We start from the raw sequence: 19,862 nt of genomic DNA on the forward strand, positions 1-19,862 counted from the left end.
TTGGGAGGCCTGGGGGCTAATACCGCGCCAATTTTGGCGGAAGAGGGCACAGCACTTTTCTTTGGGCAGCTCCAGCAAGGATATCAGCAGGCAGCAGTAGCTGCAAATTTTGGGGGCAATTCTCTCCAGGAATTCACCAGCGAAGGCAAGTGAACAACAGTAGCAGTGGTTAACGGATTGAGTTAACCTTGGAATTCACTTGAGGAGGCAATAGAGTAGCGGTGGCGGCAAATAAAAGCGGTCAAACCTTGCGCAGTGTGTGGCGGAGGCGCGCTTCCGTCTGTGGTGGAAGCGTTCCGGTTGCAGGGGGTTGCAACGACCTGCGGGTCCCCCGGCTCTCCGAGGGCTAGGAGCAGGGACTGCTGAGCCTCTTCCGCCAGGGGGTGCGTGCGCCATTCAACAAGGATCGCGGGTGGCGTAAGCTATTGAAGTTGCCGACGGATGTTCCTTCCTCAAAACTCGCGCTGTCACCGGCCCGCGAGCTGCCTCTGATAGGCTTCTACCATCGACACATTGCAGAGAAAGCGAGAGATGGTGGAGGGAGATTAGAGATGCTCCGGTGCTGAGGAGGAAGCTGTTGACCGAGGGGACAGGTTGAAGCATATGCAAGTCTCATTTAGATTGCAGCCTGGCAGCACCAGAGAGGAAAAACAAGAGCCCTGAGACGCAGCGCAGGATCACCAGGGGCCCAGCTGAACCGACGATCCACGACCACAAGCCCCAGGAGTCTGAGGGGCAGCGCCTGCAATGGTGGTCCCGCCCCTTGAGGTAACGGACAATTCACACAGGCCACACATCCCGCCATGCTAAAGCCCGGGCAAAGGGGGGGCCGTCTGTGGCCGTACGGGGCAGGACGTGGCAGGGCAGGGCCACGGACTTTGGTGATTGATGCTGAGACTTATCCCTTTCTATGTGAGATATTTTTAAGGTATTTAGTTTTAAGTATTTTGATTAAATTTTTCTCTATGTTCATTTTTGTGTGTTTCGTGACAGCCTGGCCGTGTCTGGCCGTGTCTGTTTTAATATTTGTGTAGCAGGTTATCAAGCGAGGGGGGAACAAAAAGGTCAAGAGAATTCAATCACCACCCAAAAGCATAGCTGGGGGGGAGGAGACCCTAGAAAAGAACGGTTCAGCCCAATTGAATTCTGAGCAATTCAATTTGCTGGTTCGCATCATTGACGCTAAATTTGATAAGATCATTCTACCGCTGGTGGCTAAACTAGATCATATTTCGAAAGAAGTAACTAGATTGGGTGACCTTTTGGATACCCACATTACTCGGGCTGGCACCCCCATGGCCTCTAATGTAGGTAATAATGTAAGGAAAGATGTTGTAATTCCATCAGATGAGGGGATTAAGGCTAACCAAATAAGTTATACCAGTTCAACAGCACACTGAGCCAAGAGAACCAGGCTACTACAGCAGCTGAAAGTAATGCGGGTTGGACGGAGGTGAGGAGAAAGGGTTCTATCAATCTTCCGCCAGATTGTGCCCCCTATGTGGTTGTTTTAACTAACGTTCCACGGGATGACTCACTTATGACCCAGTCCCAGTATGAATCTCATGATTCTCTGAAAAATAAAACTGTTTCTTGGCTGCATAAGCAATGCGGGTTCCCAACGGCCTTTTCTAATGACATATTAACTACTAGAAGGGTCAACTGGGTTGGTAACTCTAGAAAGAATTGTAGGGGAGACTGTGTTATTATTAATTTTAAACACCCTCAACACGTTGCTACAGTCCTGCTCAGAGCCGCTTCCCTACCGTTCACTGACAATGGTGTCTGTGCACGCCCGCTTGGCTTCTTCTATAGCCACCTTATTAATATGCCTCCCAATGATAATAACCATCTATGGCTACTCCCGCCGATTCAGCGGCGGGGTTTAGCCATCCCATTGCACAACCGTTTTCATGCTCTAAACCGCTTGGATTCTAACAACTGACTCAGCCAGGAGAGCCCGATACCCTCGGGTGAGGCTATCAACAAGCGGGTTATCGAAACTACTAATGATATCTTGGTTTCGCAGTCAACCAGGGTGGAGGATTCTCCTGATAATGATTGTAGGGGTCCATCTAGTGGAAATCAAAGGGAGGAAAATAATCCTAGTGTAATTGTTACAGTAGATAGGACCAACATAAGGGGTAAAGGAATAATTTTAGCCAACTGGAACGTCGCAGGATTGAAATCCAAGGGGAAGGTTCTGGGCTGGCTGAATTTTATCAACACCTATGATATTGTATGTTTCCAGGAGACATGGTGCAGGGAAGAAGTTAATTATGAGGGGTTCGCTTCATCCAATTTGGTGGCGAAGGGTACTGGGTCGGGCAGAGCTAAAGGTGGTTTGCTGATATTAGTTTCAATCCACCGCCCAATTCTAGTAAAAAGGTATATAACGGTGGGAGAACATGTTCACATTCTTTGGTTATTAGCGGAACAAGCCCATAACATCTTATTGATAAATTATTATAATAATATTTTTGATAGTTTTAGGGATGTAGTTGTCCGTGAATTGGCTAGTGCCATTGAAAATTTAAACCTAGAAGTTAATGTCTTTTTTGATTTTGTCTGGGTTGGTGACTTTAATATCCTATTATGTGAACTGTCAACTGAAAAAGTTTGTGGATTTACCAATGATGCGGGAGTGGATGCCCTGCATTTTTGTCATAACAACTATGGAGATGTACTAAATTATTTTATGGGTTACTATGATTTAGAAATTCTAGGTCTCCCAAAAGAGGAATCTGGACAAATTATCCCTACTTTTAAGGGCCATCATTCTTGCTCAGTTATTGATCATGTGATCGTTTCTTCTAATATTATTTCTTGCTGTGCTCCCCCCAGGATTGAAGTAACCACTATAAGCGACCACAACTGTATTATTTTGGAAACAACTTTGTGGGGTGATAGTTGTGTTAAAGTGGGCACTTTGGTCTCTAATATAGAACCACATAGACCAAATGGTGTTCGTATGAGATGGGTAGGGGACAAAGCAAGTGATTTAATTGGTTCCATTGTGAGGGATTGCTTACCAAATATTAGCCTTATTTTCGATAATAGTACTGATGAAACACAGGTTTTAAATGCTTTTAAGGATATTAACAAAATTATCGAGGCTAGATTTAAAAAACCTAAGCGTGGCCAGCGTAGTAATGTACCAAGATGGTTTGATCATATGTGTACCCGTTTATTAACTGAATTGAAGATTGCTCTTGCTAAAAAGCCTAGGGACACTGAATCTGTAACCAAATTAAGGCTAGAATATAAGCTTGCCCTAAAGCGGAGGAAGAGCGAGCTACAGCAGACAGCATGGGACTCTCTTAATCAAGCAGCTGAATTATCTAACAGTACTTTGTTCTGGGCTACTGTTATCTCTCCTTTTCTTAAGGATGAGAATATTCCAATGTTAACCTCTAACATCCCAAGCGACGGCTGGTTTGCCCATTTCTCGAATATTTTTGATTCTAATAGCTGTATGGGCACTTGCCAGATTAGATGCCCTGTCTTACCCTTGAATATGACAGTCAGTGAGGTAGAATCTGGCATTTGTGCCAGCAAGGGGGGAAAGCTCAGGGCCCGGATGGGGTGCCCATTGACGTGTACAAAACAGCCCCAGAAATGTGGAGCCCTCTGCTAGCTACAGTTTTTAATGCTGCTATATGTACTGAGACCCCCGAAACTTGGGGGGGAATCTATTATTATACCAATACATAAAAAAGGCAGCAGGTCTGATGTAAACAATTATCGACCCATCTCTCTCCTTGATTCATCTGTCAAAATCATGAGCAGAATCATGTTAGCGAGGTTAGAGGAATGGGCCGAGCAAGAGGGTATCCTAGCTGACAGCCAGTATGGATTTAGAAAGGGCAGGGGCACACTCGATCAGTGCTTAAATCTTGAGTTATTGATCGGGAAATACACTGAAGCTAAGCCAGGCTCTCTTTACCTCTGTTTTGCAGACCTTAGCAGTGCCTTTGACACGGTTGACCATTCGATTTTATGGTCAACATTGTTACAGTTAGGTGCTCCAGAAGGTATAATTTATTTTCTCGCTAGACTATGGGAATTTAAAAACCTGTGTGCGTTTTGGGACTAAAGGAGAATGCACCCCAAAATTTAGTGTAAAAAGAGGTATTAGACAGGGCTGCGTTCTGACCCCCTCCTTTTTATCTTATTTATTAACGGAATCGACGCAATCTTACAAACAATTAAAGCAGCAGATGTCCCACAGATCAAAGGTTCCCCTTTGCCAGTGTTATTATATGCTGATGACACTGTCTTGCTTTCCAGAACTCCATTAGGATAACTGCGCTTGATTGATAGATTTTCTACCTTTATTAAGGATAGGAAGTTGACTATCAATAAGAGTAAAACATACATCATGACATGTGGGGCTAAAAGCAAAAAGAAAAGCAAAGTTTTAAATTCCTTTTTTATAGATAAAGACAAGGTGCATCAAGTGGATACTTTTTGCTATCTTGGTATAACCTTCTCTAATGATAGAAAGTGGCTCAATGAATTTAAAAATATTCGTATTAAAATGGCAAAAAATGCCTATGGTGTTTTCAGATTTGCTGCGAAGATTGGGGACCGACGTACCAGGGACATGCTTAAGATCTATCAAGCTAGGTGCGTTAGTATTGCTCTGTATGGGGCTGGTGTCTGGGGACACTTTCATGCCCACACTTTGCAGTTGGAGGAATTTTTTTTTTTTTTAAACTCCTGTCACCACCATCTACTGCTTGTACTGAGCTTACCCATCGAGAGCTGGACACTAATTTTCTTACCGATCAACTGTCTTTGAGGCCACTCATGATCTGGCGCTCTATCTGGCTCCAGGAAGAAAAATCTTTTAATAGATCGGTCATTGAGGATTGTCTCTCGTTGGATAAATTCCTAAATATACCCTGGTTAAATTATGTTGTTAGATGTTTTTCAGAGATATTTAATTTAAACATCTTGGTGGACCCTAACGCAGCATCTTTAATACCGAAACAAGAGCTGAAAATACATTTCTTGGCATTTGCTGCAAGGAAACGGGCTATTGCTAATGGTTCCCTATCTACTGTTATGTTTTATAATCACAACATTGTTGAAGGTTTACCCATTTATCTAGTATGGGTGACAAGGCCATCCCATAAGTTTGTGCTGACCAGACTGAGGTTTGGTATAGCTCATCACTTAGTGGCACTGCCAACACTTAAGAAACATCCGCAGGGGCCCTGCATGTGCGATGGCGTCTCCAAACCGAGCACTAAGCACTTTCTCTTAATCTGTAAACTGTATATGAATTTCTGTATTGCCTATTTAAAACCTGTGTTTTTTAAATATGGTGTACGTACAGTTAATCAGGCTATGAGCTTAATTTTTAACTTACAACATGTCGATCTGTTTTTTTACTGCTATGTTTGTTTTTAACCCAATCTATTAAGGCCAGGAAAAGTATGCGTTTTTAACCTATTATATTTGTAATATTTAGGTTTTGTCTGCAAACTTGTTGTACCTGATACCCAAATGCATGTTTTATTCTTTTTTGGTGTGCTTTTATGGTCATTTTATATGTACCGAATAAAGGTTGGTCAGTCGGTGGTCAGAAATTGGAGTTGGTTAAGACATACACCTTCTTAGGAAAAATAATTTCTGCCAACCTGAGTGAGAAGCCTCATATCGATAATAATTCCTGTAAAGCCCTGTCCCAAGGCAAAAGTCTGAGCGCCCTTTATTCCGCCACAGGGAGAAGACATTTTGCTTGTTTACTGGAGGTCTATAGGGCAAAAATTCCTTCAACCCTCCTGTACGGAATGGAACTGGTTGACTTAAAGCACTGGGGTTTTCTACAGACAGTAGAAGGAAAATTATTAAGGTCTATAACTTCTCTCAACCCCGCCTGTTCTGTGGCTGCCTGTAGACTTGAATTCGGCCTCCGTAGTAGTTGGGCGCAGGGCCTGTCTGCTCTAGTACAATGGGTTGCCAGCCTGGCTAGAGGAGAAACGGGGACTTTGAGATCCCTTCTCAAGGGGGAATTGTTGGGTAGCTTAAGAGAGTACTCACAAATTGTTAAGAATTTTAGAAAGGCTGTGGCACTTCTTGAATTGGAAGAGAGTACCCTTTTTACTATTTCTTCTCCCCAGCTAAAATCTCTTTTGAAACAGGCTTCTTGGGCTTTTTGCTTCACGTTGGACAAGAAGTCCATGCTAGTAAAGAGGGGAGGTGATCTCCTTGCTAACACATACTCAATGAAGCTTGCCCAACCCTATGTCACCTGGAACCTACCACATGGTGTTCGGAGATTTTGGTTCCTCCTAAGGCAGGACTTGCTGCCCCTAAATACTCTTTTGGCAAAATGGTATGGGTCCTCTCCCACATATAACTTTTGTAATATGTCTGTTCAGGATCGTTCCCATGTACTGTTTATATGTCCCGCATTGCGTCCAATATGCTTGCAATTGGGTATCCTTCATGTGAATTCCTTTTTGCAGGCCTTATATTTTCCTCCAAATGAAATGTTTTGCTTCAATATTTTTAACTTTTTTAAAGGTGTTTTAGCTATTTATTGATGAAATATGGAGGTATGTGTCGCTGATTATCTTGTTCAGTGGAAAATGTTGTAGTTGTCAATTTTACTTTGAGAATGTGTATTTGTATTTGTGTATTTTGTTATGTGGACCTCTTTGGAGTGCCAAAACATAATAAAATAATATCATATTATATTGTATTGTAGAAAAAGATGTACCGAATAAAGCTTCATGAACTGAACTGGACTTCACAACTTGGATTACCACTTTTACCCCGATAGTTCATTACTTTTTATGCAGCTTTTAGTAGATCTGAAGTTAGTAATGTAAAGAAACACAACGCAGATTATTTTTATGTTGAAAAAATGGCCAATTGATGAAATGGGGGATTGAGGTGATCGCATGATTCATGTGAAGGTTCCAAAATATCAGCATAGATTTGTCATCCATTTGTTTTTGGTTGTCAAATCTATCTTTTTTTGGTCTACAGTTCAGTCATGAAACCGGTAATTGTTAGCTACTGCACAGTTATGTGCTTGGTATATCTGGTCTATCGAATATTACTTTGGCCAATTGTTTGCCAAATTTTCATCCAACTAGGCAGCCAATGAATACCCGTCTCTTTTACCAATGTTGGGTGGAGCGGTTTTCAGAAGAATACACAGTAAATGTCACTGCTGGTTATGCCAGGAGATCGTGTTATTTACAGTTCACAGTATAAAACTCCTCACTCAATGTTAAATTTTCATGGATACAGAGATCCTTCATTTGGATATTTTGTCATAAGTATTCCCCAGTGGCCTTCCTGGGAGGCAGAGAAGATAGGATATGTAATTGTTTGTGTGTAATTATGGGAGTTGTCCCTATGTAGTTACAGTTAGGTCAGAGTGTCCATAGGAAGAGCATTTCTTGTTTCGCTAATACCTTTGGCGCAATTAGACAAATCTTCGCACAACTTTCCCAAAAAAGTTCATCCACCTCAGTTACTTCCTTGAAAGTTTTGAAGTGATCTGTCAAGTAGGAGGCTAAGGAAAAAGGGGCATCTCAAAACAATTCTGCAGCAAAACTGATTACACTAAATTTGGCAGAAAGTTAGACCTATACACTGAGAGCCTTCTTTTCATGGTTTGGTGCGAACCCGTTAGCTGTTTTTGAGAGATTCACATTTGAAGAGCTGCTTGGGATGATCATGAAGGGGTTAAAATTATAGTGATAGCTGGATGGTTGGTCCCACGGAGTCCCATGGTACCATACATTTAAAAATTAGGGCCTCTGATTTGTGAAAACAGTCTTTTCTCCTGTCTGCATTTACGGTAGGTATCCTGCTGTACCGAGCAATCTGATTGGCTTGCCACAACTTCAAGAAAATGTTTGCTGTCCCTATGTCCTCAAGTAGTTAAAAAAAATATAAGGGGGCAGCCTAGGGATCTGGAACTTGGGAGAGAGAGAGGAGACCCTGAAGGACCCCTCCTCCAGGGTCCAAAAACGAACAATATTTTTTTCATGCTGTGGGTACAGCGGTATTCCCACAGGACCCAGCATGGCCCTCGCATGAGATACCACAGTACTCTGGTGAGAGCCGCTACACAAGCAGCACCTTATGGCACAGCGGGACTGTGCGAACATCTGTAAGTGACGTTTTGCACGTTCCTGAGGTACCATGAGGCTGCTGCTTGTTCGACAATATCTCGGGAGTACCATAGTACAGTACATTTTTCTTAAAGTAAAACAAGAAAAATGTGAGGTGGGGTCCCACAGGGATTGGCTGCCGGCCAGGCCCTGTGACAAACCCACCTCCACGCACTGCCAAAGGTCGTGTCCCTGCAGAAAAAGCACCACTGCACATGGTGCCTCAGTTATGTCATTTTACATGTCATGAGTGATGTAATATATGAAGTCATAAGCAGTCCATGGTGGGGGTACAAGTTATAGTTACTTCAGTAAACTATAACTGGTGAATTTCCGTTGTTTGGCTTTTAAATGATAGTTTTTCTTTTATTTTAACACCTATGCAGAACATCTTGTTAACCTTTTGTTTTTTTCATTGGAAAAAACATACACTTCTCTCTCTTTCTATTCCTCTTTTTTTCGCGAATCTCATGAGACTTTAAAATGTATTCTCTGTTGCTGATGTGGGTGCTTTTTTTTCTTACAGGTATTATCAACCCTAAGAACCCAAAAGAGCCACCCAAGACCTTCAGCTTTGACTACTCTTATTGGTCACACACCTCAGTAAGTATCTTCCATCTTGTCCTACGAGCCTTCATATTAGTACCCCACAACACTGTTGTTTGCTGGCTGGCCCTCCAGGTAAATGTATTTTTGTGATAGTTTGCATGCCCACTAGTGAGTGAGGGACGCAGGAGTTGCTATTAATATTGCAAACGTAGTCTCGGGCACTAAAAATACACTTATCTATGATACATGAGGACTAGAGTGTTTCTTTTCTGAGTCTCAGTCCAATCAAACATAAACAAGCTTTTTGTTCTGGGGTCTGATGGCATCCTTGCTGCTGGTGTGCCAAGGACCATCAAAGATGGGTGAGCTTGTGAGGAAGATAAGAGCAGGTACTGGTCATGATGGCATTGTGAATGATGCGGCTGGTTTTTAAAATGGTGCAAGCCGGCACGGGGAGCCAATGGAGTTTCATTAGGATGGGGGAGAGGTGATCATATTTCTTCAGATGAGACCTGCTGCGGCATGTATGGTGCCCTTAAGGGTTTGCAGTGGAGAGTCTGGAAGCCATGGAGCATGGTGTTACCACCATCCAGATGGAAGAGTGCAAAGGCTTGAACAGCAGTTCTGAAGTTGCTTTCTGGAAGAAGAGGTTTCACCTTCTTTATAAGAGAGCTTGTACGAGGCCTCCTTTTGCTTTTTTTGGGCAATGTGTTCCTTGAGGGTGAGGTTTGTGTCTATGGCACATTCAAGTGACTTGGCATTCAGTGACAACTGGGATTCAAAGCTGTCCAAGTTTGTCATTGAGCCAGGTTTGCACACTTTTTTTTCCTCCATTTTGTTTTCCTTGGGAAATAACAGAAATTCTGTCTAGTTTGGATAGAGTCAAAGGTAGGCACTGCAAATCCAGATCTGGATGATTTGCAGGGTTTGTTTAAGGAGTTGGATGGCTGAAGCAGAGGAGACTTTCGATTTGTGTTATCTACCATGGCATATTGGTGAATTGATCCTATTCAACAGATCGTACTCACAGCGGACGCATTTTAGACAGGTTGGGGTGCCCATCTCCAAAATTACACAATAAAAGCCCTGTGGGGAAACAAGCACAAAAGTCTCCACATAAACTATATAGAGCTTCTAGCAGTTTTTCTAGAGCTATAAGCTTTTCAAACTCGCCTAATAAGCAAAACTGTCCTAGTCTGAACAGAAAACATGACAGCAATGTATAATTTGCAAAAGCAGGGAGGAACACACACTCTGTAACTGTCACGACTTGCTCAGACCATTTGGAGATGGGCAATTCATCACAGGATTTATCTTCTGGCAGAACACCTCCCAGGAGTAAACAATCAGATTGCTGACCTCCTCAGCAGACGGAGATGGCAAATTCACGAGTGGGAACTTCATCCTCAAGTTCTCCTTCCATACTTTACACAAATGGGATTCTCACAAATAGACTTGTTCGCCACAGCCGACAACGCAAAATGCCCGAACTTCGGCTCTAGGTTCCCACATCCGCTCTCCAAAGGGCAATGCCCAATGGATGAACTGGTCAGGGATATTTGCCTACGCTTTTCCACCTTTCCCACTCATTCCGTGTCTGGTTCAGAAGTTCAGGCACACATCCCTCACACTAATTCTAGTGGCTTCCACATGGGCCCGTCAACCATGATACACCACTTTGTTGGAGCTGTCACTAGTTCCACGTCAAAAGCTACACCTCTCCTCCAGGCTCCTCACTCAGAACCATGGAGAAATCGGACATCCAAATCCCAAAGAACTGAATTTAGCAATCTAGCTCCTGAAGTCAGTTTGTTTATTTAAATCTACCAACAGGCTATATGAATATTCTAAAAGTAGCAAGAAAGCCTACCACTAGAACTTGCTATGCAGCAAAGTGGAAAAGATTTGTGGTCTACTACAATAACAAAATCAATCCTCTAGATGCTTCTATACAAAACATTATCTGTTACACTTACAGCAAACTGGACTGGCTTATACGTCTATTTGTTGGCACCTGGCAGCGGTAGCTGGGTATTCGCAGAACAGGCAACATTTGTCACTATTCAGAGTTCCAGTAATCAAAGCTTTCATGGAAGCCCTGAAAAGAGTAATACCACCAAGGATTCCTCCTGCCCCAGTATGGAATATCAACATTGTCCTTACAAGGCTCATGGGTCCACCTTTTGACCCATTGCTCAAGTGTCTTTTGCAGTTTCTCTCATGGAAAGTTGCTTTCCTCATCGCAATCACATCATCAAGGAGATTTGGTGAGCTACAGGTATTAACCTTGGAAGAATCCTTCTGTTCGAGGCATGTGAGCTGTAGATCAACAATATTTTACCAATAGATCCCTGGGAGGATTATAACATGAATTCACCCACAGATGAAGACCCAGATCTTTATCTTGCGAAGCCTTCCCCTCCTGACGACAATATGGGATATCTAGAATTTCTTGCTAGAGCTGCAGAATATCATGGAGTACTGTTCCATAAGGAATCTCTAGAGCAATATTTAAAACGTCCTAACACACATAGGGCGAGCCAGACTCCCTATGCTAATCTGTATGATGAGACATGCTGATTATATTGCTAAAGACCCTGTGTGTGCTCGTATTCTCACCCACAGAATAGTCAAAACATATAAGCCTGCTCCCTCAGATCCAGCTTTTACTAAAGGGCAGTTACCACTAGACTCTTTGGTTGTCTCGAATGCCTGTAAACATGCTAATTCGCAAACTAGAGGGAATGCCCCTCCCCCTCCAGACAAAGAGTCAAAACTGTTAGACGCTTCTGGTAAAAGAGTGGCTGCACAAGCAGCAAATCATTGGCACATTGACAACACCGAGGCCCTACTAGCCAGGTATAATAGAGCACAATGGGACGAAATAGAGCAATTGCTCTAATATCTCCCAGATTAGTACAAAGCAAAAGCTCAAGGATTTAATTGAAGAATTGGAGACGAGCTTCCCTTCCTGCACTAAATGTGCTGCTGCTGACACCGCAGCTAGAGAAATCAACACTTGTGTGTTAAGGAGGCATGCATGGTTGAGGATTTCTGGTTTCAAACCGGAAGTCCAATAGTCTATTTTAAATGCTCCATTTGACAAGGAGCATCTCTTCGGGCCCAAAGTAGATAAATCTTGGAAAAAATGAAAAAAGATATGGAAGTGGCCAAGTCTGTGGGAGCTCTGCAGTCTCCTTCTAATCATGGCTCCTTTCGTTGCACCTTCTATTGTGCAGGGTCAAAAACCATGTCCTCAGATAGAACTTGCAGCCTTGTACAAAGGCAACAATCAATCGTCCTCTTCAAGAGGCTTCTTTGGAGGAGGATACAGAGGTAAAAACGGCAAAGGTAGGGGCAAAGGTTCCACACCACGGAATTCCCCATCCCCTAACAAGCAGTGACTTGCCTACACTTCCCCTCTGATCATTTAACACCTGTCGGGGATGTCTTCTACAATTCCTCCCCATTTGGCAATCTATAACCACAGACAAATGGGTGTTCGGAATTATCCAACATGGTTATTGCCTGAAGCTTAACAGTCCTCCAAACATTCCTCCACGCTTTCACAAAATGTCACCAGAACATTTACACCTACTCGAACAAGAAGTACAGTCTCTCTTGTTAAAAGGAGCCATAGAGCCTGTACTGTTACAATATCAAGGGTCAGGCGTGTACTTCCTGTATTTTCTAATTCCCTAAAAGGAAGGTTCCTGAAGACCTATTCCGGACTTCAGAGAACTAAATCACTGCATACTGTCAGAGCATTTCCACATGGTGACACTTCAGCAAGTGCTCCCACTTCTTCAACAGGGCGACTATGTCTACTCTAGACTAAAGGGAAGCATATTTCCACACTCCAATTCATCCCGATCATCGCAAATACCTCAGATTCATGATAGCGGGTCATCATTACAAATTCAAAGTACTACCGTTTGGAGTCACCACTGCTCCCAGGGTATTTACCAAATGCCTAGCAGTAGTCTCAGCCCATTTGAGAAGACAGCACATCCATGTCTTCCCATACCTGGACAACTGGCTCATCAAACCCAGCACTTACCAAAAGTGTCCAACACACTCAAGCCACTCTTCACTTACTGCACCAACTAGGGTTTTCAGTGGACGTGTTGAAGTTTTATCTACAGCCTTCCAACACACAAACCTATCTAGGAGCTGCAAAAGATGCTCAAAGAGCTCTAGCCTCTCCCAATACAGCCAGAATTCTCATATTTAGCCCCTTCTCACTCAGTTTCAACCCAACCAATCACTACCAGCAAGAGTGTTCATGCAACTGCTAGGGATGATGGTGTCTTGCAATGTAATTGTTCCCCATGCAAGACTGCACATTCGTCCCCTTCAAGAATGCTTAGCAAGTCAGTGGAACCAGTCGCAGGGTCGGTCTAGTGTTGGTAGATGGCCGCACCCATCACTCTCTGCAGTGGTGAAACCCACAAAATGTATCCAAAGGTCGGCCCTTTATCGACCCAGTTCCCCAGTGCTAACAGCAGACGCATCCCTCACTGTTTGGGGTACTCACCTACACAATCACACAATCCAAGGGTTATGGAGTATAAAATACAACTCTCCATATATATCACTTAGAGCTACTAGCAGTGTTTCTAGTGCTCAGAGCTTTTCAAACTCACCTCATGGGCATAGTTGTCCTAGTCGGCACAGAAATGACAGGTATGTACCATAAACAGAAACAGGAGGGGCGACACTCTTCAACTGTCACGCCTAGCACAAGCCATTTGGAAATGGGCTATACACCACAAGATTTATCTCCTGGCAGAACATCTTCCAGGGGTAAACAATCAGATTGCAGACCTTCTCAGCAGACGGAGACAGCAAATCCACGAGTGGAAGCTTCATCCCCAGATTCTCCTCCCTACTTTCAGAAATGGGGTGTTCGAGGCATATGAGCTGTAGATCATATGCTGTAGCATGGATCGCCATCTGGTGTTGGGCCCGGATGTTTGCACTTTGTTTTTGTTCGAAGAAGTCTTGTATTCACGAGGTAGTGACTCCTTCTTTTGGTGATAGTGCTCATGGGCATCGACTCCATCCTTGGATTGTTTTTTTCCGCCATCGGGTTTGAATGTGTATTGCTGCGCACTGGCTCGGTACCGTTTTCGGACCCCTTCGATGCACAATCCACTACCCTCAACTGTATTGTTATCAATCGCGATTCCTCATTGGACGCGCATCGTCTCACTGTGGAAAGCTTTCCATCGGAAAACTCGAGGCAGGCCGTTGGGCCTACCCGTGCTGACCATGCTAGCAGTCGATGGAACTGACTCCTTTTAAACTATGTCCCGGGTGTCGTGCTAAATTTCCACGCACCGACTTGCACAAAGTTTGCAACCTCTGCTTGTCCCCGGAACATGACGAAAAGGACTGCGACGTGTGTCGATCCTTCCGATCGAAAAAGACACTTCGTGATCGTCGGGTCGGCGCCACGAAATGCAGCATCAAAGCAACTCTTCGGAGAGGATTCCGGTACCCAAGCTCCAGAGCCACAGGAAGAAGAGCAGGTCTCCGTGTCCGAAGCCGACTCCGACATGGAAGAAGAGGAAGACATCACTGCGGGACAGTGTACAGTGATATCCCCCTTTGCCCATTGCACAGAAGACAAAGGCTCCGATCCCTCCTTCGCCCTTGGGCTCAGGTCAGCACCAACAAAACGTTTCTGATGCCCCGCCCTCCGGCCCGGCTCCGAAACAGAAACAAAAGCATTCTGGCTCTGGCTCGAGCCAGTCCCGCTCCGATGCCAAATCAACACCTTCTGCTTCGAAACATAAGATCAAGATACCTTCGGCACCGAAGATTCCCCCTTTGACACCGAAAGGCTTGGAGCGGAAACCTTCCAAGTCTAAAGACTCGGAGCCGAAATCCTCCAAGGCCAAAGACCCGGAGCCAAAATCCTCCAAACCCAAAGATTTGGAGCCGAAATCCTCCAAGGACTCTGAGCCGAAACCCTCCAAGCCCAAACACCCAGAGCCGAAATTATCAATGCCCAAGGGCTCGGCGCAGAAATCTCCACGGAAAGACCGACTCTCCACAAAGAGCTTCCATCTGAGGAGCCAACTTTCTACCCAAAACAGAAAAAGCTGTTTAAAACCCTAAAACAGGACATATTCAAGCAACTATTCCAAAGAAACGGAAAGCTGACTTGCCAGAGGACCATCATGCCCCTCCTAAAAAGAAGAATATGGGCGCTAACCCTTCTCCTCCTTATATTCCACCTCCTTCTCCTCCTCCTAATCCTAACTTGCTCATTACACCTACAAATTCACCACTAAGGCCTATTACACCTGACCCACAGGATGAAGGGGATGGGATGAGGATCAGGACACTGACGCTTGGGATGTTTACCACACTGATCCAAATATAGATATTGACCCGGATTTGTATCCCTCCAGACATTCCTCACCTGATGACAACATTGGTTCTCTTGAGCTCCTTAATAGGGCTGCTCATTACCATGGGTTAGAACTTCACAAGGAGCCTTTAGAAGAGGATTTCCTTTTTGAGACACTTTTTTCCTCACAAAGAACTACTCATACTATGCCAATGCTGAAAGGCAGAGACTAGGTTTTTAAGGCTCCTGTAAGGGCAAGAATTATCCCACCTAGAGGGGATAAAAAATACAAATCCGCTCCTACTGATCCTATTTATATTAAAGGACAGCTGTGCTAGACCCTCTTGTAGTCTCCAACGCACGCAAGAGAGCGAACTCCCAAGCCACAGAAGACACCCCTCCTTCTGACAAGGAGTCCAAACGTATTGATGCCTCAGGCAAAAGAGTAGCTTCACAGGCAGCAACCAACTGGCGCATTGCTATCGCCCAGGCACTGCTGGCACGTTATGACAGGGCTCATTATGATGAGCTAGAAAAACTCCTACAACACCTGCCTGACCAATACAAATCTAAGGCTAACAACCTTCTTCAGAAAGGGGAACTTATTACCAACACCTCCATTAAATGTTCACTAGATGCAGCAGACACTGCATCTTGTGCAATTAACACCAGTATATTACGCAGACACGCTTGGCTCAATCTCTGGATTTAAACCGGAGGTACAAACCTCCATACTTAATCAGCCCTTTGACAAAGAGCATCTTTTTGGCCCAGCTGTTGATACCATGCTGGAAAAGAAGAAAAAGGACACTGAGGTCGCAAAGTCCATGGGGGCTTTACAGTTACCTGCCGGTAGAGGTTCCTTTCGCCGCTCATTTTACAGGGGTGGCTCAAAAACTATGTCCACTGACAATGCCTCCTCTTACAAGGGCAACAATCAATACCCCTCGTACAGAGGTTATTCTAGAGGAGGTTCTAGAGGAAATAACGGTAGAGGAAGAGGTAGAGGTAATTCCACACGCTCTTTCCCCACAAACAAACAATGACATCTCTCCGCTACCCCCTGATCATCCCACTCCTGTCGGGGGACATCTCTCCCAATTCCTACCAGTCTGGAATTCAATCACCTCAGACAAGTGGGTGCTATACATTATCCAATATGGCTACTGCCTGGAACTTACAAGCACTCCACCAAATATTCTTCCAAGAGCACATGCAATGTCACCGGAACATCTCACCCTCTTAAAACAAGAGGTTCTATCTCTGTTAGAAAAACACGCTAAAGAACCTGTCCGTTAATACATCAAGGTATCTGGGTATACTCCCTGTATTTCTTAATTCCCAAAAACGACGGCTCTCTCAGGCCTATACTAGGCCTCAGACAGCTAAACCTATACATGCAGTTGGACCACTTCCACATGGTCACACTCCAACAGGTGCTCCCATTACTTTAGCAAGGCGACTTTCTATCCACTCTAGACTTAAAGGACACCTATTTACATTTTCCCATTCACTCTGTTCACAGAAAATATCTCAGGTTTACGGTGGACGGACAACATTACAAATTCAAAGTTCTTCCATTCGGAGTTACTACAGCACCCAGGGTTTTCGCCAAGTGCCTGGCAGTAGTCGCAGCTCATCTAAAAAGACAGCACATTCATGTCTTCCCTTACTTAGACGACTGGCAATAAAAGCCGGATCACAACAAAGCTGCATACATCACACTTGAACAGTCCAACTGCTTCACGACTTTGGGTTCACCGTAAACCTCACCAAGTCTCACCTCCAGCCATCCCATACACAAGTGTATCTAGGAGCCACAATAAACACTTGCTAGGCTCTAGCATACCCCAACCCAGTCAGGGTTTGCACTATGCAAGCTCTAATATCACAGTTTCAGTCTCAACACTCATTACCAGCCAAAGTGTTCATGCAATTGATCGGAACCAGTGGAACCAGGCTCAAGGTCCGTTATCAGATCTGGTGTTGATAGATGTCGTACTCATCACTCTCTGCAGTGGTGGAACATACAAACCCTTTCCAAGGGACGGCCTTTTCTCGATCCGGTTCCACAGATCGTGCTAACAGCAGAAGCATCTCTCACTGGTTGGGGAGCACATATGGGAAAACATGTCTTTCAGGGCATGTGGACTCTACAACAAAAACAACTCCACATAAACCATCTCGAACTGCTAGCAATTTTTCTAGCATTGAAAGCATTTCAACTTCATCTAGTAGGCAAAGCTGTCCTGGTTCGCACAGACCACATGAGAGCCATGTACTGCATACAAAAGCAAGGGGGGACCCACTCTCTTTAGCTGTCACAGCTAGCACAGAGCATCTGGAGATAGGCCATACCTCAAAAAATAGATCTCCTTGCAGAACATCTTCCAGGAGTAAACAACCAAGTTGCAGATCTGCTCAGTCGTCAACGGCAGCAAATACACGAATGGGAACTTCACCCTCAAGTTCTCCTCCCATTCTTCCAAATGTGGGGCTTCCCAGAGATAGATCTGTTCGCCACCCACCTAAACGCCAAATGCCCAAACTTCGTGTCCAGACATCCACACCCTTTGTCCAAAGGCAATGCACTATGGATGAATTGGTCGGGGATATTTTCTTACGCTTTTCCACCTCTCCCACTCATTCCATTAGTGGTACCGAAACTCAAACAGCACTCCCTTACGCTGATCTTACTTGCTCCCACCTGGGTCCGACAACCCTGGTTCATAATTCTGTCAGAACTATCAGTAGTTCCCCACCAAAATCTACACCTCTCCCTCAAGTTTCTTACTCAGAACCATGGAGAGATGACATCCTGATCCCAGTCAGCTCAACCTTGCGATTTGCCAACTGAAATTCTAGAGTTTGGCTACCTTAATCTTTCGCCAGAATGTATGATTGTGATCAAAAAGGCTAGACGCCCTACCACAAAAGCATGCTACGCAGCAAAGTGGAAGAGATTTGTTGTTTATTGTAACAACAATCAGATCGATCCACTAGATGCTTAAATACAAAACATCATTTATCTATTACACCTACAACATTCTAATTTAGTGTACACATCCATACACTTACATCTTGCTGCAATAGCTGCATATCTGCAAAATAGACCGCACTTGTCTCTTTTTAGAGTGCCCGCTATTAAAGCTTTTATGGAAGAACTCAAGTCTCATTCCTCCCAGACTTCCACCTTCTCCAGTGTGGATACTTAACATAGACCTTACAAGACTCATGGGTACACCATTTGAGCCGTTACACAAATGCGAAATACAATTCCTCACCTGGAAAGTAGCCTTCCTTATAGCCATCACTTCTCTAAGAAGAGTCGGTGAACTTCAGGCACTAACCATAGAGGAACCATTTTTGCAAATACACCAAAGCAAAGTGGTCCTTAGGACTAACCCCAAATTCTTACCTAAAGTTATCTCTGCCTTTCATATCAACCAATCTGTTGAATTGCCTGTGTTCTTCCCTCAACCAAGTGTCCCACCTGCACCAGTATGGAACTTACACATAGTCCTTACAAGGTTAATAGGTCCAACATTTGAACCAATTCCCAGGTGTCAATTAGAATTCCTCTCATGGAAAGTTGCTTTTCTCATTACAATCACTTCACTAAGGAGAGTTGGTGAACTACAGGTACTAAGAGCCTTTCTTTCAGCTTCACAAAGACAAGGTGGTTCGTTGAACCAATCCCAAATTTCTTCTTTAAAGTAGTTTCTGCTTTTCATATCAATCAGTTGAGTTAACTGTGTTCTTTCCTCAACATGATTCTGTAGCAGAACAAGCTCTACACATACTAGATGTTAGAAGAGTTCTACTATATTATGTAGAAAGAACAAAAGAATTTCGTAAGACAAAACCGCTTTTTGTCACTGTTTCGCCACCACACAAAGTCAATCCCATATCCAAATCAGGAATTGCAAGATGGATCGTGAAATGAATCTAAACATGCTATGTAAAGGCGAAAAGAACTTTAACAATACCCCTTCCACCTGCAAAATAGGGACTACTATGGCTTTCTTAGGGAATTTTCCCCTAGCTGACATCTGTAAGGCAGCAACATGGTGTACACCGCACACATTCACAAAACACTATTGTGTAGATGTGTTAGCGAGACAACAAGCTAATGTAGGCCAGGCAGTACTTAAAACACTTTGTCAAACAACAGCTACAGGTTAGCCCCCACTTTAGGAGAATACTGCTGTATAGTCTATGCAAAGCATGTGATCTACAGCTTGCATGCCTCGAACGGATAATGTTACTTACCCAGTAAGCATCTGTTCTTGCATGTAGAGCTGTAGATTCACATGCGCCCACCCGCCTCCCCGGGTACCTATACCTGTTGCAGTTTCTTACTTTACATAAATACGCATGGTCATCTCTATCCTACACTTACTAACTCCATTTTCACCCTCTGTGGGAAAACAATCTAACAATGGAGTCTGTGCCCATGCGCACAGTCACCAAAAGGAGTCGTCACCTACCTTGTGACTGGAAAGACTTCTTCAAAGAAAAACAACTTGCAAACATCCGGACCCAACACTAGATGGCAGGAGTATGTAAATCATATGAATCTACAGCTCTACATGCCAAGAACAGATGCTTACTGGGTAAGTAACATTATCCTTCAGCTACACAAAGACAGGGTAGTTCTCCGCACCAACCTTAAATTCCTCCACAATGTGGTTTCTACTTTTCATATAAACCAATTGGTTGAGTTACCTGCGTTTTTTCCTCAACCTGATTCTGTAACAGAACGCGCACTTCACACGGTTGACGTAAAAAGGGCTTTATTGTACTAC

General features: G+C 44.0%; 1 protein-coding gene across 16 annotated transcripts in view; it reads left to right on the forward strand.

Annotated features, from left to right (window-relative positions):
- Positions 1-19,862, forward strand: part of KIF1B (kinesin family member 1B) — a 1,461,559-nt gene that overhangs the window by 225,930 nt on the left and 1,215,767 nt on the right. For all 16 annotated transcript variants that reach the window (XM_085609808.1, XM_085609814.1, XM_085609823.1 and 13 more), the window contains exon 3: positions 8,671-8,747. In XM_085609808.1, the coding sequence (XP_085465934.1) occupies positions 8,671-8,747 (77 nt within the window). The remainder of the gene's footprint in view (positions 1-8,670; positions 8,748-19,862) is intronic.

The sequence above is a fragment of the Triturus cristatus genome, chromosome 1_2 (genome assembly GCF_964204655.1).
Source record: "Triturus cristatus chromosome 1_2, aTriCri1.1, whole genome shotgun sequence".
Taxonomy (NCBI): domain Eukaryota; kingdom Metazoa; phylum Chordata; class Amphibia; order Caudata; family Salamandridae; genus Triturus; species Triturus cristatus.